Source organism: Phyllostomus hastatus, unplaced genomic scaffold, assembly GCF_019186645.2.
Source record: "Phyllostomus hastatus isolate PE091 unplaced genomic scaffold, TTU_PhHast_1.1 phas_scaffold_1674, whole genome shotgun sequence".
NCBI lineage: Eukaryota > Metazoa > Chordata > Mammalia > Chiroptera > Phyllostomidae > Phyllostomus > Phyllostomus hastatus.
The window spans coordinates 12,335,091-12,359,498 of record NW_025334011.1 but is presented as its reverse complement, the minus strand read 5'-3'; the positions used below and the strand labels follow the sequence as shown (position 1 = coordinate 12,359,498).

At 38.9% G+C, this 24,408-nt stretch overlaps 1 protein-coding gene across 1 annotated transcript in view; it reads right to left on the bottom strand.

Moving 5' to 3' along the window:
* Positions 1 to 976: 976 nt before the first annotated feature.
* Positions 977 to 24,408, bottom strand: part of LOC123831189 (armadillo repeat-containing protein 3-like) — a 71,869-nt gene continuing 48,437 nt past the window's right edge. The window contains exons 11-19 of the mRNA XM_045857963.1: positions 23,454 to 23,703; positions 19,901 to 20,037; positions 18,903 to 19,071; positions 16,688 to 16,785; positions 15,899 to 16,000; positions 15,378 to 15,482; positions 8,749 to 8,949; positions 6,507 to 6,669; positions 977 to 1,183 (exon numbers count right to left, since the gene is read on the bottom strand). Coding sequence (XP_045713919.1) covers positions 977 to 1,183; positions 6,507 to 6,669; positions 8,749 to 8,949; positions 15,378 to 15,482; positions 15,899 to 16,000; positions 16,688 to 16,785; positions 18,903 to 19,071; positions 19,901 to 20,037; positions 23,454 to 23,703 — 1,432 coding nt within the window. The remainder of the gene's footprint in view (positions 1,184 to 6,506; positions 6,670 to 8,748; positions 8,950 to 15,377; positions 15,483 to 15,898; positions 16,001 to 16,687; positions 16,786 to 18,902; positions 19,072 to 19,900; positions 20,038 to 23,453; positions 23,704 to 24,408) is intronic.

Below are 24,408 nucleotides of genomic sequence, written 5' to 3'. Positions count from 1 at the left end.
TAATTTCTAAAATCAAACTCACTTTTAAAAATCTGGTAAAACGGTAAACTTTTAAACATTAAATAGGTAATCTTTAATGTCTGACCAGGAAAGAAATACTTGACGAGATTCATCATATTACTTATTTTTATCTCTCTTATTGTTTGAAATGCATGTTTGCTCTGTTTTGTGCACAACTCCTCAGCAAAGATTTATTCCATTTCTATATTTCAAAGTTTTCCAGAAAAGAAGAATGTTTAAGTTGTTTAAATTTAAAATAATGTTTTTGTCATCCAGCATTAAAATGTGTAAAAGCCAAACAGAATTTCTCTCAACTGAAGGTATATTTCCAAGTCCACATAGATAGGACAAATACAACTTATGGAAATAGTTTTTAGAAATATTTATAGTTTAATGAAGTATCTTAGAAATTGTTCTAAATAAGTTCTTAAAAATGTGAACAAAAAATTTAGAATTTGTAATACTACAATAGATCTATAAATATTCAAACTATGAATAATCTTAACTCTATGAAAGTGAGAAAGGTGACTGAAGACACTAAACACCATTGGGTTTATCTAACCAGAGGCTGAAAACCTGCTGGAAGTGTTCGGGGCATGAAGAATGACAGTGATGAGGCCGCAGAGTTGTCTGGGATCAGCAGCTGAGTATTGTTACAGCAGGAGTCCCAAAAGGCAGAGATGGTCCTTAGGAAACACTGTGGTGGATTAATTTTGATGATAATAAGGGACTAATAAGGGACTACCTATTTATGCTTTTCATGAGGGACAGGAAGCATATGATGATCTAATCAGACGAAGCATTTGCCAAAGCCTGGATTCAGAAGCACAACCATATCTATCCAAGTTTCCTCATTTCTACACAGGGAAAAGCTTTCTAGTACTTTTATTTAAAGAAATAAAACTAATTGGAGAACTTCATAAAAAGTGTACAGAATTAATTTCTTGTTCTTTGAGCCCTTGTGTGTTTGATCATTTTAGAGAAATCTGTAAAGGTCTGCTTCTTTACTTTTCAGCTTCATCAGTCCACCTGGATGGAACATGAGGTCAACAATGTACACTTCAGGACGATGGCCCCCAGTCACTCCCTTCTGAGATTCACTCATCAGCCTAACTTCATTCCACGCTCTTCCGTAATCCCCTCGAACCAAAGAGCAGCCGATGCCAATTTTATCAGCCAGAGCCTGTGGGTGAAAACACGAGATCAACCAAGAGTGAAGAGGGAGAGGGGTGGGGGAAATCCTTAGTTGTAAGACCCACCTTGGTTGAATGTGAAGTACACAATTCTTGCAAAGAAGTGCTTAGATAGGAGGCTGAAAAAATGTGGAATATTGTGATAGGAGCTGATAAAATGTGGTGGGTTCCCTTGTTTCTCAAGATCCCGTAGATTTAAAACCTCTGTGTAGGTTCTGCTGGGAAGTGACATTTTTCAGGCAGTTCCACTGCATTGTATCAACACAAGACTGATAATATCTTTGGAGAAAAGCTATTCCACAGGCTTTCAGCAATGGTACATCTATCAATCTTTCCATGCGCCTAGGCTGCTCTTTGGCTGTGGTACACAGTGAGATTGAATGGAGGGACCAAATGGGTGGGGACCTATTTCTAGCCAATCTATTCTGGGTGATGTACATAGACAGATGCTATCGAGCAGGAGAGAAATTGTGAGTGGTTGGTTCCTCCTGGGCTGCCTGCTGCCACCTTCTCAGGGGTTGCTTATGTTTTCAGGGAGTTGACTCTTCAATTTGTCTTAATCTTGACATTATTTTTTAAATAGTAACCTTAAAGTAACCTGGAAACTTCTTAGCCACATTACAGGGGATAAGAGAGCTGGCTCAGACTGCCTGGGTTTGAATTTCAGCTCAGCCACTCACTAGTTGTTGTCACCTTATGCAAATGACTTGGCTTCTGTGTGCTTCCATTTCTTCATCTGTGAAATGAAGAGAACAGCAGTCTAACCACCCTCCTCATGGGGGTTTATAAAGATGAAGTGAATTAATTCGTGTCAAGTACTTACAGCATGAATGTTGGCACAGAGTGAGTACTCAATAAACGTGCCTAGTACTAGAAGGCAAGAATTGTGTTGTTTCAATAATCTCTATATTCATGTATTAAGGTAATGTATCTAATGTATAGATAGCACTCGGTGATACTGCGATTTCTAATTAGAAATATCTATTGGTCTTCATCAGGGTTTCTGGCACAGAACTCCTAAAATCCTTAGAATTTCCTAAGTGAGAGCCATAAGGGTATCTTTTGTCATGCTAATGAGATGACTGTTGGACCTCACCTGAGGATGGACCTGGTTGCCCAGAGAATCAACCACTTGATTAGAGGTTTGGAACTTTCGGTCCTACTCCCTCCCACTTCCTCTTCGGAGAGAGAAGAGGCTGGAAGTTGAATCAGTCAATGGCCAATGCCTATGTAATGAAACCTCCACAGAAACCTTAAAGGACAGAGTCCCAGAGCTTCTGGGTTGGTGAACAGGTAGAGATTTGGGGTAGTGAACCTCCTGAGGAGGTGGATGCTCTACACCCTTTCCCCACACCTTCACCTATATTCCTCTCTCCACCTGGCTGCTCCTAAGTTATATTCTTTTACAATAAAATGTAATCTAGTAGGTACGATGTTTCCCTGAGTTGTGTGAGCAGCTCTTACAAATTAATCAAACCCAAGGATGGGGCTGTTGGAACCTCCAACCTGTAGCTGGTCAGTCAGAAGCACAGGTGATGATAACGTAGGCTTGTGACTACCACCTGAAGTGGAGTAGAGAGCCATCTTGTAAGACTGAGCCCTTATTCTGTGGAATCTAATGCTATCTCTGCATAGACAGTGTCAGAATTGAATTGAACTGCAGAAACCCAACTGCTGTCAGAAAATTGCTTTGATGTGTGGAACACCTTCCCTTCTATGTTGGAGTTAGTACTGGAATCATTTCACACTCATAGTCTCGTGGGGTAGAGAGAAAAAATAAACATACAGAGGTTTGCAAAAGTATGTTTACAGTTGTTCACATGGAAAGTAATACAATAATTAATAAATAATAATATAAGGAGAAACTCTGTGTTTGGCAGACTCACAACTATAAGCCTACTTTTGCTTACCCCTGTATAATAATCTTTTCCAAAACAACTTTTCTAAAATAACTGATCTCTTACTCTGTCGACACATTAAATAATCAAAAGAACCCTGTGAAAGAGATACTATTGTATTTCCTGTTTTATAGAGAGTAAAGCTGAGGTCAGATAATTTCTGCAAGGTCATAGTAGGTGGTGACCCAATGTGACAGCCAGGGACTCTGTCTCAGGAGGTTGAGTTCTTAACCTACCTCCAGCTGAGATGAACCTGAAAGTCTCTTTTTTTCTTTGTGAAGTGAGAAAGCAGGTGATCTGCTTAGAGAAGAGATGACAATGGAATGGCTTAGAAAGAAGGGCCGATGTGGGGCATAGCTGCTGAGGAAAACAGGAGAAGCCTGCGACTAGGAGCTGGGGAAAGGTGGCCAGGCTACCTGCTAGTCCACCCATGATGGATGCCCTGAATCCGCTGCGACAATCCTCACTGTCATGTTCTGCAGCTGAAGTGGCATTAGTGGAAAGAACAGGCAATCAGACTGGCGGGCTGGCCAGGCAGAGGAGTAAAAGGATTGGAGGATAAAAACGGAGGGAAATTAGTGAGCAAATTATAAGGTCTGTGGATAGTTCATCTAGGCTTCCAACAAGCAAAAATAAAGCCAAACTATGGAAGAAAATGGGAAAGACAAAGTTAATATATGTAGGAGAAATGAAAGATTTAGGAGGGATTAAAGGATAAGAAACTTTCTCAATGAGTTAAATTAATAGTGAGAATTTCACTGGTGGGCAGGCAAGGCCTGTGTAATTAATTGCATGACTCAGTTGAAATGTGGGAGGTAAAGAATTCAGTTTGATGTGTTCTATTTACCTGTCAATAGTAAACCCATCAGCTTACTGGGACTGATGTTCAGGCTTCCAACTGGATTGAGTGACATTGATGACTCCATTCACAGGAATGGTCAAGGTAAAATATTCTTTTCTTAACAGAAATGGGTATAATACTGATTATTAAATAAAATTTAATGAAAATTTCACATTAAAAAAGAATTCAGTTTGACATAATGTTATAGACTGAATACTTGTTCACCCCCAGATTTACACATTGAAGCCCTTCCCCTCAATGTGATGGTATTTGGAGGTGGAGCCTTTAGAAGGTAATGAGGTCCAGATGTGATCAGGAGGGTGGAGCTTCCCTGGTGGCATTAGTGCCCTTAAGAGAGGAGGGAGAGACCAGAGCTCTCTCTCTCTCTGTGCCAGGTGATTTCACACTAAGAAAACGGCAGATGCAAATCAGGAAGTGAGCCCTCATCTGACGTTGAATCTCCTGGCATCTTGATATTAGATTTCTCAGCCTTTGGAACTATGAGAAATGAATCTTATTGTTCAAGGTACCCAGTCTATGGTATTTTTTTATAGAAGCCCAAGCCAACTAATATGGTGTCTCTGAGACACTTAAGTGTATCTAGCTAAAGGGTGAGGAGATACACAAATCTGGAGTCAGGAGATGTTTGTGGGACAGAGGAAAGTATCTGGAAGGTAGGTGGTATTTAAGGCCACAGGAAAGGATGGCCTCACCCTGTGAAGTACATAGAGAGAGAAGAGAAAAGAGCCTGTGTCAGAACCTTGCAGGACCCCAATGTTTGAGAGAGGGGTGGAGGAAAAGAGGTCTCCAAAGGAGACAAGATGAAGTAGTAAGAAAGGACAAGGTACTAAAGAGAATGGTGTCAAAGAAAGAGAATAATCAATGACAAATTGTATTGTCTATCAAGTAAGACAGACAATAGATCACTCTCGTCCTTCTTGAGAGGGAGCAAAGGCCATACAGCAGTGAGTTGAGAAGAAAAATGAGAGCTGTGCCAAGGAGGGACAAAGAGTTGAGATGACTTGGTTTTGACCATGAATGAGAACTGTCTATGGGTAGAAGCATTATCGTAGGTTTTCGTTCAGATAAGCTTGGGTTGACATTCCAGTTGTACCTCTGGTTGACCTTAGGTAAATTTCTTCTCTAAATATCTGTTTTCTTATCTCTAAAACAAGGAGTCAGTTCACTGTTGGCATTTTTGAGACTCTTCGCAATTATATTTATCAAGCGTCTGGCACACAGGTAAAAACGGTGGTGGTCATGATTATAGGGGCTATAGTAGTGGCTGTGGATATTATGAGAGAAGAAAATATACTTACTCCTCAAGTATTGTAGATTTAATTTTAGATTTTAAAGGAGAAACAGCTAAGAGAGAGAAAGAGATTAAAGTCAGGAGAGGAGAACTGAAAGAGCAAGAAATCCAAGGAGTTAGGACAGACTGACATCTCGATTACAAACAGAATTAGGGACTGGAGGCAACATACACGTGGATGTAGTGAGGCTTACAGGTACTTGGGAGAGGATAAGAACTTTATGCATTCAGTCTATAGTTTAGAAACCATTTTCTTAGCTCCTTTTACATTACTGACACTGGATACAATGGAGAAAAACAAAGATTTCTTAAACCCCATCCTTCTCCAGTGTACTGCACTTCAGTGGATGACGCCACTGTTACCAGCTGCCCCTCCTAGAACTTAGAAATAGTTCTGTTGTTCTCCTGTTTTCTCTCACACCACACCTATGCACTCAGCAACTCCCTTCCGCTTTATCTCTTAAATTTCCCTCTAAATTCGCCCCACTTTCACATCCTCGACTATGCTTTCGGTAAAGGTCATCCGAAGCATAGGATGACCTTTGCTTCCTATGGTCATCCTATGGATGTGATCCTATCCATACTTCTTGCTCCAGTAACCTTCCAACTGGTCTTCCTGTCACCAGTCTTGCCCCTGCTCTAGTCCATCCCACATTCTGTTGCCTGAATGGTCTGTGAAAATAATGTTGCCCACTCATTTCCCCTCAATAACTCTTGGCGGCTACTCACATGGTGCTTTATGATTTGGTCCTTTAGCCTCATCTAATTCTTCTCCTTTCTCCATCCAGACAGACTGTCCCACATTTCCCAAATGGCCCATTGACTCACACCTGTTATTTTGTATAAAGTTTGCTTTGTTTAGAATACTCTTGCCTCCTTCTTTACCTGTTGAAATCCTACGTCACCTCTAATATATATCATTTTCTCTTCTGAAATTTTCCTGACATTGCCTTAAGAACTCACATGCCTGGCTTAGGTACGCCTTGTATACAGGGGCAGTCACTTCAGTAGCTTTATATTCGAAGACCCCAGAAGAGGCCATGGCCTCTGATTGGTGTATGATAAATATTAAATGCATATGCTTTTAACAGTCTGTGAATATATATGTACTTCTGTGTATGTGTATACACATACATATATATATAGATCTCAAATCTAAGTGATAGGATTAATATTGCCCAGTTGGCAGCTGGCTTACTCTATTATGATAAAAGAGAAAACATTTTTACCTAATGGCAAATGAGGCAAAACATCTTAAATACCTTGAAAAGCAAAGCTCGATGGTAGAAGATCCCTTCTTTGATCTGCCCAATTGGCACAACATTGGATTTAAGTTGAAATTTTATTTCACTTATATGAAGTTGCCAGCCAAAATTCTGTAGTTTCTCTTTTGGAATTCTACCACCCATTTTTTCTGCCACATACCTGTGTCAATTACAATGAGATCAAATCATTCAAGTTTAATATCTCACTTTGGATGCTTTGATTGTAACTATATGTGTAATTATAAAAACTATATTCCCTCTGATTTTATTGTTTGCTTTACTTTTTAAAATGCACATACTATAACTAGGTTAACATTAGGCTTACTGTATTCAAAATATCATATATAAACTGAAATTATAATGATTTTATTCAATGCATGGATAGAAATGAATGCTAATTTTCCCAATAAGATATGAATCAGTATCATTAAATTTGTATCAATGGAGATTTAGAATTTTATCCTATTCTTGAAAAGTATTTGTAAATGTCTGTCTGAAATCCAAGGCACTGTACTAACATATGGTCCTTCTTTCAAGAAATTTAAACTCAGAGACAAGACAAACACATAAATTTTCCCATTAGACTTTCAAATATTTTTAAGTTTTATAATGTTTTGCTTTTAAATTTCATTATCCTTTAAATTTAGTGGGAGACATGACATTTATCTAACACTGAAGTCAGAGGAGAGAGGGAGAAGCAGAAAGGATAAATAAAAAACAGCTGAGGAGGCAAGGTGGCCGTGGTACCCTTTCCTGCGGGCTTCTCCTAATACTAGGCTCTCCCTGAAGAAATCAGGAAACGCACCTGCAAAAATCCTCTGCAGACTAAGGCTACTGTGTCTTAGGGTAAAGTCAGAACTGCATATTTTAAAGAAAGAATTTCTCCTTGTTGCATGTGGAAGGGAGCAAAAAACAATCATGAAAAACAAGGGAAAGAGCTGAGGAGAAAGCTTCTGACCTGACCCACAGTCTTACCGCCCAGGGGCACTGTAATGAAGGCCAGCAGCCGAAAGCATGGAGACAAATCTCTGTGTCTTTGTCCTGCTGTAGGCTCAGGTTAAAAAACAATTATTTGGGAATGATGAAAATTATTTCTGATAGGAACAAAGCATGAGGAAATTTGACAAATGTTGAAATGAGCTAAACCAGAGTTCTGCTTAAGTCATCACTTCTCAAGGACACGAGGAAATCTTTGGTAGCCAAAAATGTTTTTGTCCAGTTTTGCCTGATAAGAAGTCAGTGATCTGGTGGCTGGACTTCTTGTAGTTGTCACATTCAGGTTTGATGACTGCAGCTCACTTCTGTCTGGAATAGATGCAAGTTCCCATGGAGACCGCAGTTGTTGCGCAACCCAGTAGCTCACCTGCTGGTTGGTGTCAGTCAAGAGGGCATCCTCCGTTTCCAGTGATTCTTGTTCCCTTGCAGCTACCAAGTTAAGGTCTCAGCTTCTCTTAGTGAAATCAGATTAAACACTGAGCCTGCCCAAACATTTTGGTAGGCTCACTCTCCCACTTTAGAGCAATGTGAAACATATAAAAATGGGAGACGGTTGTTTGTATTAGTGAACAACTTGTGAGTTTACAAATAATCTACAATTGAATTTATTTAAATTGTGAACACTCTATATACCTAATGAATGATTTACTTTTCAAACTTTTGGTTCATTCATAAGTTCTTCAGGATCACATTGAAAGATGCTTTTCAAGGTTTAGCAGGAGAAAATGATGGGCTTGTTTATTTGTTTGTTTGTTTATGTATTTATTGTAAGGCATAGTTGCCATATGTACAGGCATTTTTCTTTAAACAATTTCTAACTTCTAGTTCTGATTCTTGGCAGAAATCTGATATAAAATAGAAATTGAGAAAATTTTTTAAATTTTTTAAGATTGTATTTATTTATTTTTAGAGAGGGAAGGGAGGGAGAAAGAGAAAGGGAGAGAGAAACATCAATGTGCAGTTGCTGGGGGCCATGGCCTGCAACCCAGGCATGTGCCCTGACTGAGAATCAAACCTGTGATGCTTTGGTTCGCAGCCCACACTCAAACCATTGAGCTACGCCAGCCAGGGCTGAGAAATTTTCTTTTAACCCATTGTGTTTCTGCTTCAGAGTCAGAGGTAGGGAACAATAAAGCTCAACTTTATTATGGTGTAGTGTCTGAAAATTGGCTAAAAATGCAAACCAGTAAAATAAAATATTTTTCAGAAATTGAAAATGAATATGTGTGTATAGACAACTTACTTTGCAAGAGCTTCAACCTGTTCCTTTGTATTTGTTATGGGAAGTATTGATTTGGTCACTTCATACACATAAGCACAGAAGTCAGGATCAGAGGGAGGGTACCATTCTCTACAGGGGCCTGCTTCTGCAGCCCATTTTTGTGCTGCCGTAACCTCTTCCTCCTCCTCCAGCTTTTCCTCCTCTTTCTTTCCTCGGCCTTTCCTTTAAGAGTAGACAACAGCAATCAAAATGAATAAGCACTCACTGTGCTCTGAATTAATCTGAAGAACATCCCAGAAATACTGTTTATACCTCAACAACCACACCACATAGTTGTCAAATTTTCAATGACAATGATACAGTTTTAGAGTTCCTATGTTTTGCAGTAGAAATTAATTTTCAAGAGAACACTACAGGATTCTATTGGTCTTTTCTACAATTGCATAGCAGGCTGCTTGGCCCATCACAAGTATGCAATAAATATACATTGAATTGGGAAAAAATAGGTTGTCTTCTCAAAAAATCTATGCTGGTTTCATATCATCTCTTGTTTCAGTTGACACCTTCTTAAGGAAAAATTTCTATCACAGTTTTTTAAGAAAAATTATCCAAAACATAGGAAAAGCAAAACAAAACAAGGATGGCATGAAATTCATGTCATGCAGGGGCAAAGGCTCATCAAAAGTTTATCTGGGGAGATGCACTTGGTTATTTTTTATTAGTAAATTTGTTGGAGTGACATTGGTTAATAAAACCATACAGGTTTCAAGTGTACAACTCAACAAAACATCATCTGAACATTGCACTGTGTGCCCATCACCCAAAGTCTCTCTCCTTCGGTCCCCATTTATCCCTCCTTGGCTCACTTTCACCACCCCACGCCCCCTTAAAATGTACTTAGTTCTCCACTTGGGAAAAATGGAATGTACTTAATAAACAGTAAAGATACTGTTTAATTAAAAGATATGATTAATTAAAAGTTCCTGACTTAGACATATTACTCTAAGTAACTTAGTTATCATGTAGATTTTTGTTTAGTTAAGATGCAAATTTCTGTCAGTGAAAAAGATACTTGCAAAGGTTATGGTTTATTGTTCTAGAGGATGACTAGTATCCAACAGGATGGTTTTTTATGTGGAAATCCTTTTCTAACATTTCTTAATTGAATACCTAGCTTCTCAAATGTTCTTTGAACCACTATTGACATCTTACTGACTGTCTCTAACTAATGAGTTGAGCAAAAACAATGGTGTGGGTTCTTTCGCCAGGTAACATGGAATAAGCACTCTTTACCCTGTCTCTCCCACTTAATACAGTCATAAAACCTGGGCAGAATATATACAATAACTGTTTGGAGACTCTGAAAAGTAATCAGTAGCAGAGAGACCAGAGAAGACATTGAATTACTCCTGAACTGTTGGTGAGTTTAACTTGTTTATTTTCATCCACTGTTCTACAAGCTGAACTGAACATAGCCCCACATCTGAAAGTGGGCATCAGCACAAGACAGCTGAGGCTCAAGGAGAAGCCTGTTGGAGGAACAGGAAAAAGAAAGTGAAGAAAAGTCCTGATTGTTCTCTTATTTCTCTCCATTCTCTTGTGCTCCAGCCCCTAAGGAATCCTGTGACAGTGGTTACAGTGATGGCATTGGGGTCCCTAAGAGCCTAAAACTGCCTTACACTCACTCAGTCCTCCTGCTGTTTGGCCGCAGATACGGATGCGGTCATGGCAAGAGTGTGTCAGGGCAAAGTTAATAAAGCTTTTAGCTTGAGTTCCAAAAGGGAAGCCCCAACGAACCAGAAAAGACAAAGAAGATCGTGGAGAGGAAGGAGCTCAGGAAAACAACCATAAAAATTCATTTATGCAATTCCTGCAAAGATGGAAGCATAGGTAGATACACATTGCCTCTTCACACAACCAAAAGAAGAACAACAACATTTTATAAACAAAAATAACCGGGAGTGCCAGAAAATTGAACTGTATAGAAGTCCAACACCCAAAAAGAGTTAGAGAAGAAACATTCATCCAGACTGGCAGGAGGGGCGGAAATGGACAGCCAGGGCAGAGAGGACAGTCAATAGACATCAATGCCCAGAAGATGCAGATGTAAAATGCTGCTATTAGTAACAAACACTCTTGAAATAAATAGAGTTAGAAAGTCTTAGAAAGAAATAGGAGACATAAAATAAAATTTGGGAGCTAAAAATATAATACCAAAACTTAGAAAAACATAACTTTTTGAATGGGTTTAAGAGAATAGAGATAACAGAAGAAATAATCCATAACTTGAAGATAGATCAATATAAATTATCCAATCTGAACAACACAAAGAACAAAGATTGAAGAAACAACTGACAGAGTTTCAGGGGCTTGTTGTGCAATACACAAAGATCTAATATTGGTGTCATCAAACTCCCAGAAGAAGAGAAAGATGAAGTACAGAAAAAAATGAATCATTAGGAGTGAGATGGCTTCATCAATTTGGTTAAAGACATAAATCTACATAGTCAAGAATCTTAGTAAACGTCAATAAAATAAACCCAAAGAATTTCACTCCCAGACACATCAAAAATAAACCATCAAAACCCAAAGGCAGCCCTGGCCTGTGTGGCCCAGTTGGTTGGAGCATCATCCTGGGTTGTGGGTTCGGTCCCAGATGGGGCACCTGTGGGACACAGCTAATTGATGTTTCTCTTGCATCAATGTTTCTCTCTCTTGATTCTCCTTCCCCTCCCACTAGAATCAATGAGTATACCCTCAGGTGATGATTAAAATAAAACAAACAAACCTAAAAGCAAAGCAGATGACACGATTGTTTATGTAGAAAATCTCAAAGAATTTACCGAAAAACAAAAAAGAAGAAACCTCCTAGAACTAACATATGAGTTTTTCAAGGTTTTAAGATATAAGATCCATATGCTAAAATCAATTGTGTTTCTACATAGGAATGACAAAAGTGAAAATGAAAAAAGTTTGGAAGCACTTACAATTGGTCTAAGAAAGTTAAATACTTAGGTATAAACTTCACAAAATATGTAAAGAATCTGTGTACTAAATATTAAAAATCCTGTTGAAAGCAATCAAAGAAGACTGAAATAAGTGATAATACATACTGTGTTTATAGATTTAAAGATGCAACATATTAAATATGTACTTCCTCCCCAAAATGATCTCTAGGTTTCATGTAACTCCTATCAAAATTCAAGCAGAATTTTTTTTGTAGGCATAAGAAAAATCTTACCCTACAATTTATATGGGAAGGCACAGGCCCTAGAATAGCTAAACCAATCTTAGCAAAGAAGAATAATCCAGACTGAGAGATACTAGCGGAGAGATGGAACAGGTTAATGCAACGAAACAGAGGACCCAGAATGAGATCCACTAACATGCTCAACTGATTTTTGACAAAGGTACAAAAGCAATTTAATGGAAGAAGTATAGCCTTTTCAATAATGGTGCTTAAGCAATTAGACAGGAAAGATTCTTGTGGTGATAGAACTGTTCATTATCTCAGTTGTAGTCATAGACACATGAACTTCCAGATGTGATAAAATTGTATAGAACTAAATACGCACACATGTTGGAAGTAAAACTGCGGGAACCTGAATAAAATCATTGGATTGTATGAATCTAAGTTACAATGTAATAAAAAGTCTCTAAGCAAAAATCAATATTTCCCAGCTGTATCATCTTAACCTTTTCCCTTTCCATAAAATAGATATGAGCATATTCACATACACAGTAAGATTTTTGTAAGTTAGGAACTGACACTACTAAGGGGTCAATTAAAATGGTAGAAAACAAAGTTAAGTTTAACTGCTTTCTAAAATTATGGTAATGGGAGAAAAGGGAACAACTGCAATTGAACAACAATAAAAAATAAAATAAAAATAAACAGATAAAATAAAACTACTGGATAAATTTATGAGATTGAAGAGCTCATCCCCATGATTACACAGAGCCACCTGTAAAACAAAGAGGTATATTTCCCACTGAGTATGTTGCCTGGAGTAAGAAAAATTATTTGGCCTATAGAAGATGCCATCCAATATACCAGCAAAGCTCATTGTGGAGGGCTATCTTATTGAGTGATTAAAAATAACAAGCAAAATAGAGACAGACTCATAGACAGAGAGCAGACTGACAGCTTGGAATGGGGAGACTGGGGGTGGTACTGGAGGGATCGAGCAAAAAAGAAAAAGATCTTGTGGACATGCACAACTATGTGGTGATTGCCAAGTTGGGGAGGGGTGTGGGTGGAAGTAGAAGAGGGTATGGGGGGGGGGGATAAATGGTAATGGGAAAAATTGAATAAAAATGATCTATTAAAAATAATAATAAAAAATAGATCATTTGCCCTGACAGGTGTGGCTCAGTGGATTGAGGATGGGCTGCAGACCAAAGGGTCACCCATTCAATTCCCAGTCAGGGCACCTGCCTGGGTTGTGGGCCAGGTCCCCAGTGGGGTCCACGTGAGAGGAAACCACATATTGATGATTCTCCCCCTCTCTTTCTTCCTCCCTTCCCCTCTGTCTAAAAATAAATAAATGAAATAAAAAAATAAAAATATGTATTTAAAAAATAGGTAATTTAACAGAACGCCTAAGCAGTACTGTGCTGTTGTTATAAACAGACGTACTTCAATGGGACTTCTTTCCCATGAAGACTGCCAAGTTATGTTAATAAGGGCTTCGATGCCTACATGAATTTCACTTCTAAATAAAAATGTAAACAAATGCTTTGAAATTATAAAATTTACTCCTATATAATTAATCCTCAGAAAGAACATTGATTCATGATTAAAGATAGCAGAACTTCTACCTTTTTTGCTGAAACTTTAGCAATACTGCCTCAGAAAGCAGATTTATTGTGTGGATCCAAAACAATAAGAACATTTTCTTATTGCTAAATAAGCAATATCATCTCCATAGGGGAATGAGTAGGTAGGTAGGTAAGTAGAGAGGGAGATTTGTCTGGCCCCAAATTGTGTATTGATATTTTCAATGTTTAATCACTTGCTCCTTTTTGATATCATTAATGAGCTGAATATATAAACTATAGAACAAGGCTAGAGGGAGAAATGTAAATACTGAATCTAACTCATTAGAGTTTTAATTTAAGTAGAAAACTTTTGGTGTGTGAAAAATAATCACAATACCAACTAGCTTCAAAAAATTCCACTTCAGTGATAAAAATAAGAAATTCATGGAATTTGATGTCAAATGAAACCTATTCCATTGAGTGTCTTATTTCCATCCCATCTGTTCCAACAGGATAAGAAGGAAGTATTGTGTCAAATGAAGATATGACTTATTCTGGGCTTAGGAGAATATATATATATATTGTGTGTGTGTGGTGTGTGGTTTATTTTGTTTGTTGTCTGGCTCTCCACTGGGATGTAAGTTCTATGAGTGTGGAAGTTTTTGTTCACTGTCTAATTTTCCCACACTAGAACAATTCCTGAAACCTAGTAGATGCTCAGTTTTTACTTTTTCCATTTTACTGATGAGGGAACCCAGGCAAGGAAAAGATAACCTATTGCTCATGGCACATAATGTAGAAGCCTTATAAAAAATAACCATTTCCTGCAAAAGTTCAGATTTCTATCTGGAAGAAATGTGAGTGCCTACATATGCCAACTAAGCCCTGTGCTAAATACTGGCAATGAAAAGAGAAACAACGTGAATCGGAACATGTTCTTGTCCTCAAGGAGCCCTCAGTCCACCAGGGGAGAAGCAGAGAGGCCGCATGAGGAGGAGGAGGGAGAGGGAGGCCAAACAGAGCTGGAACAATAGCAGCAGATTAGGAACAGAGAGCAGTACAGTGAGCAACAGAGACTGACAGTACAAAATAAAGCCAGAAACAGAAAAGAAACCACTGCTCACACCCTTAAGGACCTTTGGGGACAGTCTCAGTTTAGAAAGTATATGCTCCATATCAGTGCCAAATAGAGTCCAATATACCATAGTGGTTCTCAGGGGCTTAAGTCAACAATAATGAAAGGGTCATGGAGTATGGTAGAAGATCCAATGGTTTCTTGAAGAGCTGAAAGAGTTCACAAGAGAAATAATATATTTAAAAATAAGCTAAATAAGTAGAAAGTATGTTTTAAATTTGCCAGGCCTAAAAAGCACAAAATCACATTGTAAATCTTTCAGCCAAATAAGAAGTCGGTCCTGTTTCACTTGTCTCTTGCAGCTTCCTGCAGGGGCAGAGATTTCAGTGAGCAAGATGGGAGGGGCGTGGACACGAAAAGCAGGGAAAGAGAAGCCTGGCAACCGCTGAAGGAAGACAGAACGTTCATCTGAAGTTGACCACTACAAAGGGTTGGACTTCCAATGACTGACTAGAGACTGTTTCCGTAATCATTTTTGAATTAAAGTTACTGTTGGACTTTATAATGATCAAAGTGACTTGAGTTCTCACCCAGAGGCAGGAGAAAAACTCCCTCTGGGTAAGTTTTAGTGATAGCAAGAGACAAAAATAAAGTTAATTTTAATTACATTTCATGAGTCCCACTTAGTTCAACATACTGATTCCTAATAAAATCTTCCTATTTAAAAGCCACCCCTCCCTTTCACCGAATTTGGTGGGTAATTAAAACTTGACATGATTACAATCACAAGAAGAATAAATGCCACATTTCTTACCTTGATCCTTTTTCTTTAGTGGAACTTTTGCTAAGAGCAGTGGTTCGTCCAGAAGGAGGTTCTGATCTCTCTTCTGTGGGAGATCCAAACCGAGCACTATTTTTTCTTGTCATTTGAAAAGAACCACCATCAATTCGAATCACATGGAAAATAACAATCCATTACATTTACAAGGTATTTAGTACTTTATAAGGCATTTTCACTTTTTTATAAGCTTTGATTCCCTTCACCATTACAAAGCAGGCCACCACGCAGTGTTCCATCTGCAGGTCAGGAAAGGAAGCTCACTCACAGACACCGAGTCACGTGCTCAAGATCTCCCCGTGGGCTCACAGCGGACACCATGTTGACCCAGGTGCCCTGGCAGCTTTTCCAGAGATCTTTTCCATAGCAATTTTAAAAGCCAATTATGGAATTATACTACTACAAGGAATCAAAAATGGTGACCAAAATCTAAACTTCTTTTATTCCCAGATTGAGAGGAGAATTATTTGAGTACAGATGAAAGGTCATTTTTTTACCTGGTCTTTTCTTCACTTGTTCTTCTTAAAGAAGATGTAGAAGAAACAGTTTGCCCATAAGCAATGTCTGAGGATTTATCTTCTGTGGATGCAGGTGGAGAACTATAATTTTACATATATGAAAGTATGAACAAATTAAAATAATTTACTTATCAACATTGGCTTTGTCCTACAAAACAGTTTTTTTTTCTAAAAATCATATTTAGAGCTGATTTTAACAGTGACATATTAATTTAAAAGCATAAAGAAGAGGTTATGATAAGACAAGAAATATTATAAAGCTTTCCATGAGCTAGAATAGTGAATACTTTTATGAAATGTGTCACATAAAATGTATTATATAGATATATAAATCTATGTGACCATTTAAAGAATGGTTTTTAGCTCTCCTATTTACCTCTTATTATATGTACAAAAAACATTGTGTACTGCCCAGATTCCTGCACATGGTTCCGGAGAGCTGTAAACATAATTCACCTTGGTTTGCTCCTATCTATTAATACTTCCTTCAATTACTTCATGTTACTAGAAGACTAAGAAACTATGGCTGCTGAAATGCATCTGGAATTGACTGGTAACATGGAGTCAAAGGAAAAACCATGGTGGCGGTTCCTTCACACAGCCTATGTCAGGCTGTGAGTTTATGGATCAGTATTTATTTTCATGGCTGTGCTTGATACACGGGGGAAGGGGAAGATCCATTCTGGGAATATTTACATATTCACATGATGATGGGTAAACAAAAAAAAATGTGTGCTTCCCGCATCCCTGCTTCCCATAAAGACTCACACATCAGATTTACTGTTGACTAAGAGTACAGTGTGTAGGTCATTTGCTTCTTCTAGGCAGAGATCTTTCAAAGGCGGAAGTTTGGTGCCAGGATTTATCTGTAAATAATTTAAATATTGAAAAGTAATATCAGCATGGGTTATATGTTTTAATATGAATGCTGATAGAATATGTTCTCAACTGTTTGAGGTGTGTAATTTCACACACACACACAGAGTTAGAAATAGGACCCTGGAGCTTGTGGACATTGTGCCTTTGGGCAGGGCACATCTCTCCAGTTGCCCACAATCTCTATTGCTTTATTCTCAGCTGTTTCACACTATAATGATCAGTTTGGCCCCTGAAAGTATTTGAGTTTATAAATCTATATACATTAGGGAGAACTTATTGTCTTTAACAGTAACTAATTACTAAACAGATTACAAAAAATGGAGTAAGGCTATCTGAAAATAGGCTAGACAAAGCTCTACACTAGCAATTCATTAGCCTGGTGAAGAAGGCTTGACTACATCACCTTCTGAGGTCTTTTCCCAACCATATTACAGTTAGATTCCTTTCATCCAAGATACTTGTCTTGATCTTTTTAAAATAAAATGGATCCCCTGGCTGGTATGGCTCAGTTGACTGGGCATTGTCCCATAAACCAAAAGGTCATGGGTTCAATTCCTGTCAGGGCACTTGAGGGTTTGGTCCCCAGTTGGGGTGCATCAATGTTTTTCTCTTGCATCTGTTTCTCTCTTACATCAATGCTTCTCTCCCACTCTTTCTCCCTCCCTTCACCTATCTCTAAAAAATCAATAAGCATATTCTCTGGTGAGGATAAAAATATTAGAAATATGATATTAGAAACTTAATATTTTCTGAATGAATGCATTATAAAGTATATGCATTCTCCTTTATAAAGTAAATGGTCTCCTTAACTTTTTAAAAAATTCATGAACAAATACATTTTGTCCCCATTTTCTGATCCATGGCAACATATTTATGATGTGTTCATTGTTGGTTTCTCTGTTCTTTCCTCTCATTTCTCTTAAAGCAGTTTTGTACTAATGTTGTGCCAGGTCTTTAAAATTATTCATCAGCAAGATGGGCTTTCTAGGAGCTATGATTTCTCAGGGGCTTGTGCTCGGATTATGGGGGCCTGTGCCTGCGCTATGATGATGATGGCCAGGGGAAGCAGGAGGAAGAACTGAAGTGTTAGCTTAGCTGTGTTTCCTTATTCAAAATATAGCTCTAATTCTGTTGTCATGACAGAGTGTCTCCTGCAACTATGGCTTCGCTATGGGACTCTTCTCATAGCCCTGTCTCCTCTGCTTCTTTGAACCATATTGGCTCAAGACGGCTTCCCCTTCCACCTTGCTGACACCAGCTCTCGAGGTCCTGCTTTTGTGCTTCTGAGTTCTCCTAGCACCTCAGGAAGTATATTTACATATATATATAATTTGTATGGTGTTTTCTGAGATCTGCCGCTACTAGCTCTCTTGCGCTTCTTTTTTTTCCTTTTTATTCTTTTTCAACAGCTTCTGCCTGATCTCAGCAACTTATAGTAACTCTTAAATTTTTTTGAAGTCTGTGGATCATATCTGTTTCCTAGTTTTGCCTAAAATGGTATTTGTGGGTTTTAAATTTTCCCCATTCTTATTGCTTTTAGTTTCCAGATGAGGTAGAAAATGCTGACTTACGCAGCAACATCAAAAAGGCCTCAAGATCCTAATTCTTAGCTTCCCATTTCTTTCAGCATTAACACTGAATTGCACTCTATAATGTTTTAAAAATCATAATCAGAAATGCAGTTAAGTCAAACAATATTCTTCTACATTATATTTTTAAATCCAGTATTATAATTTGATAAATTTCTATTAGATTATAATTAATAAAATGAAAAACTTATACTTCTGTACTCATCACTAACACAGAACCTTGAAAATAACAGAACTCCAAAATGAACATGCTGTTTCTTTCATATCTTCTCTGAAACTTGAACTAGCTCAGAAAGCTGATTTGAGTAAAACTAATCAAATTCCAGTTAAAAGTATACACAAATGCAAAATCTTATAGCCACCCAAAGTTAAGGATGAAGTTCTGATTCCCAAGTTTCTGTATATAAAAGTATAAATTATGTTAGGTAGTTATAAAATTGCAATGTAATGGCATCATGATTAAAGAAGAAAGTATTATCAAATGTGCTGAAATATTACTCAGTGCTCCCACTTACCCGGCCATAATCATAGAATCCATCACTAATTATGTCACCTGATGACAAGTAGCCAGTCCGGCTATATTTCAGAGGCAGGTGATAGTTGAGCAATTTGTTATAAGCTACCTCACTGAATTTATTTTTTCGGCTTACTGACAGATTAATTTCTTCAAGGTTATCTAAAGCCCTGTCAATGGAAGCAAAAGGTATCATTTGTCTCATATAAGCAATCCAACATTAAGTTCTCATCTATCTACCTACCTAAGATCCTGAATGAGATGGAAAAGTTAAAGTCGTCTGCCCTTAGGAGAGTAATGCTGACAGAGTTATGAAGACAAATTACTCCTTTCTGAGAACACATATGCCTTGTAGTAACTCATACTCAAAGAGTTAAAAAGGGCACTTTCAGAAAAAAAATTCTTTGTGTAAAGCAAAAATAGTGCTGAACTCCAATTTTTGTAGCTAAGCAGGCAATAAATACAAAGAATAAAAATGTTTAGAAACAGGGTCAACCTGTCTGAAACCTAAAAACCGTCTTCACAACAAACTCATCTGCCGTTGGTGAGGGGAACTGATTTGCTGAGGTTGGCTGAATGATGAACTCTGACGAAGAAATTTGGGCCAGGGAGGGAGGAAAATGGAGATGGTCCTCAGGGCTCATCCATTGGATCTTAGCCTTGACAGTTGAGAGAGAAATAGGATTGTGTGACAATAGTTGAGAAAAAGGAATGAGAAGCATTTCTCAAGACAAAAAAGCGGAGAAGGAAATGCTGAGGATGATTTTGTAAAGGTGGTGAGGGAGATCTTGAGGTGGGCAGGATGAAGGAAGGGCCTGGCTTCTACTAGGCAGTCCTTTCAGAGGTAAGGCTCCTGTTGTGACATGCAGCGCCCCTGAGCACTCTGGAGACCTGGGACAGAGAGGGTGGACTCTGCTTGACCTTCCTTGGGCCTGAAAAGTGTGCTTCTTCATCTTAGGCTCTTCACCTGAGCCAGAAACTTGAGATGGCTCCACTCACCCGAACCTGCACAGTTCAGCGGCCGTCAGCTCGTCACTGGCGCAGACCATCACAGCCCAGCTGGCATGCCTCCTGACCTCGTCGTTCTTGGAGCGCAGGAGCTCTACGAGCGGCTCCAAAGCACCTGAGTTTCTCAACTGAAAGTAGAAATCAACAATTTACACATCAGAAGTTCTGCATATAAGTACTATGAGTTTCAAAAAATCTCATTATTTGATTGTTTTCAAGGTTGTAACTATGTAAAAACATTTTAGGATGTGTCCATATTTAGATTTATTAAATTCAAGGGGAAAAAAACAATCACAAACCCTTACAGACAGAATTCTAATTTTCTGCTCAAAGTCAAGAAGAGGCCACAGTAAAGTAACTGAGGGAGGGCATAGAGATTTTGCACAGGCCAGGGACTGGGGAAAAAGCCATCTCCTCACTGCCCACCAGTGGGATGCCCTGTACTTATTCACTCAGCTCCTCAACACTGAACGTCCATTTGGCCCTGAGGTAGACAGAAGAATGGTTCCCCAAAGATGCCCTCATTCCTGGAAGAGATTTTGCAAATGTGATTAAGTTAAGGAGTTCAGATGGGAAGGTTGTCCTGGATTATGGGATGGGCCCAATGGAATCACAAGGGCACTTAAAAGAGGGAGACAAGAGTGCCAGGGCCAGAGAAAGGAGGTGCGAGGAGGCAGAAGTTGGAGTGATGGAGGAAGGGCCCACAGCCGAGGAATGCAGGTGCTGGTAAAAGCTAAAAAGGCCAGGAAGTGGGTTTTCCCCTAAAGTCTCCAGAAAGAATATGGCTCTGCCAACACCTTGATTTTAACCCATTTTCAGATTTCTGACCTCCCGAACTATGAGATAGTAGATTCGTATTGCTTCAAGATACGAAGTTACAGTGGTTAGTTGTGGCAGCAATAGGAAACTAACACAGCCCCCACGGCAGGGTAGGGCTGTGGACACTGAGGCCAGGTCCGCAGTGTGGCCGCAGCAATGCTGAGGCAATGACCTAAAAAGAGACCCATTTCTGTTGTCCTTGTATAGTGTCTTTTCTTCATTTCTCCAAAAAGTAAAAAAGAGATGAAAAATAATAAGAGAACTGGACAGAATTACATTCATTACATTATTAAAAGAAATTACTTATGTATAAAATTATTACAACCAGAAAAAAATGATTGACTGAGCTGTTGTTTCACTGTCTGAAATGCAGTGCTCTATCACCTGAGCCTGGGGGACAAAAAGCGTATTCTGCAGGTCTCTGTGTGCAATATCCGAAGACGAGAGTCCTTGTGGAACATGATCCACTTTCAGTCACTTTCTCCTCAAACAAAGGGACTCTGGCAGACACTACACATCAGCATATGTGACTGGGCAGCTCAGAAAACTTTCCTGAAGCATCTTATGCTTAACAGGCCAAACTTCTGAACATCTTTATTTCTGAGTATAAGATAAATAGTAACCTAGCTCCACGTGTTCTTTTGGCAAAGATGTAATTATTTATTAATCCCTCCACTCCTTCCTTCATTCCTCCATTCATTCATTCATTCATTTCATTTACTCATTTAACAACTGTCTACTCACTGTGCACTATGTGCCAGGTGTGTATTAATGACGTGAACACAAGAAAGAAAATCCTCAGTTCCCTTCCCTAAAGGGGCTTATTAGAATCTGTCATACAGGAACCATATTATGTAACATGAGGGCCAGGGAGGCTTGCACAGGGTGCAATGGGAGTGCGGAGGAGGATGCACCTGAGTTTCAGGACTGGAGAAAGGTCTCACAAAACAGGGTGACTGAGCTGGGTTTTGAAGGAGAAAACAGGCATTTATTGGGATGACAAAAGTGAAACTAGCTCCCCAAGCAGAGGAAACAAGGAGCTATAACTAAGAGAACAGGGCATGCTGGCAGAATCACAAACAGCACGGTATTCTGAGGCACAGGGCTCCACTTGGAAGAGACTTCAGGCTCAGGCAGGCAGGTGCGGATCACTGCGGCCCTCGCATAGCACTCTAAGCAGCTCACCTTTGACCATGGGGCAATGGCACCCCACCGGGGACTTGCAGGAATGGGATGAGGGTCACATATTTGAGAGATCAGTCTGGAGGCAGTGTGGGGAGAAGGAGGTGACAGAGGTAGAGAGATCATTAAAGGGTCAGCTGCAGTGCGCCAGGAAATAGATGGACTACTCTGCAAGCTGCACAGAGGTGTAGCCAAGACACTTTTGTCTATCACTGTGTTCCCCATCCTTAGCATAGTGTCTGGCACATAGTAGTTGGTAAAGAAATATTTGGTGGCTAACTTACTACTTTAATGGATGAATACAAATGAACTGAATTAAAGGGCACAGAGAAGGGGGATAAAACAGAAATCTAAGAGACAGAAGAGGAAAGACATGGGAGCTGAGCATATAGCACAGTGTGAGAGCATGGACTCTGGGCTTGAGCTAACACTTACCACCTCAGCTTAGAGCCCAGTACTTCATTAAGCCTCACTGCCCTCATAGGTAAAATGGGAATTACAAACATACCTATTTCAAGTGGGGCTCAAATGAATGTCAAGTGCTTAATACAGTGCTTGACACAAAGTAAGTACCCAATAAATGCTAGCTATTTTCATTTACATTGAGGAGAGAGGGACAGAGTGCTAGGCTGTTTGAATGAGTGCCATGGTGACAAATGAATATAAGAAAAGCAAGAGATAAAGGGAGGTTTGTAGGATTATATTAAATCTTTCTGAAGATTTAACAGAACCAACCACAAGTAGGAAACATACTTTTATGTGATGGACTTGTAAAAAATGTAATTCTATCTTCTAAAATTTTGTGATATAAGAAACAAAAAATATGTGTAACCTATGTGCACAATTTCCAGAATCAAAGTAAAAGGCACACCTATTTGTTTACCACCAGCTCAAGAAATGGCACATTTCAATAACCTTGAACCCCAGGTGCTCCTCTGAATCACATCCACAACCTTAATCCCCCAAGAGGAAACCAATTTCTTGAACTTGGAGCTAATCATTCCCTTGCTTTTCTTTAAAGTTCTAACTTGTATGTGTGTGTGAATGCCTAAGCAACATATTTCTTAGCTTTGCATATTTCTGAATGGTATATATGTGGAATCGTAAGATACATTCTTCGAAACTAGCTTTTGCTGAGCATTAAGTTTGTTGAGATCCATCTCTGTTGATGTCTGTAGCAATAGTTCATTCATTTTCACTGATGTGACATCCCATTTTATGAATATACCATAATTTATTTATCCACTCTATTAACAGTTGGACAGTTGGTTTGTTTCCAGTTATTTAGACATTATAAACAATGCTCCCTGAAGCATAGAGGCAAGAGATTATTCTAGGAATATACACTTAGAAGCAGAATTGATGACTTACAAGTTATGCTCACCTTCTTAGTTAGATAATGCCCTTTTGTTTTCCAAAACATTACATCAGTTTTGAGAGACTTAAATAATGGATCTGTTCAAACACTTGAAAATGTTTCAAATTAATCCGCCCATAAGTATGAACCAGAAAAAAGAGAGCAAATGTTTTTTAAAACTCTCACCTCTGTCCGGGCCTCAACATCACAGGCAGTCGCCGCGATGGCGAGAGCAGCTTTGCTCTGCACGACCGTGTTTGCAGACCGCAGCGGGACGATGAGCGCATGCGTGATGTCGTTGCTCTGAATGATATCGCGCAGGGCCGCCTGCGTTGCCATGTTCGTCAGCACAGTGGCAGCGTTGGCAAGGGCTCCATCTCGTTTACTAGACAGGAGGTTTATTAGTGGACTGATACCATCAGCTTCGGCAGCAGCACTGGGTAAATGAAAGCAAAATGAGTGTCATTCATCCAAGTCCAAGAAATTATCTTTGGAATGTACAATGAGCTATAAAACAAATGAGCACATAAATACAATTGTATAAATAAATTAATTTACAATGTGATGAGCCCAGAATTGAGGGTTCAATGATTTAAATGAAGTCTGGGGATATGTCACGTATGAATGAATTTAAATAATCCTTTTCCTACATCCGTAGTTCTGGTTATAGAAAAACATGTGACTACTTAGAAACCCTCCCACAGATGTTCATTTTTATTTTATGTTATTTTTAAAGGTTTTATTTACTTATTTTTGGAGAAAGGGAAAGAGAAGGTGAAAGAGAGGGAGAGAAACATCGATGTTATAGAGAAACATCACTTGGTTGCTTCTCATACAAGCCCCGACCAGGGGCCGACACAGGCATGTGCCCTGACTGGAATTGAATGGGCGACCTTTTGCTTTGCAGGATGACACTCAGCCAACTGAGCCATGCCAGTCAGGGCTACAGATGTTCATTTTTAAAATCAGTGATACTCACAAGACCAGGCAATTCTATTCAAAGAAAGTCTATTAAAATATTCCTATCCAGCAGGAAAACAAAGCTTTAAATAGGAGGAATACATGAGCATGAGAACTCTTGATTAAGTTCAAATTCTTTAGCCCATCTTTCCATTTTTCAAATTAGGTTGCTAATTATTGG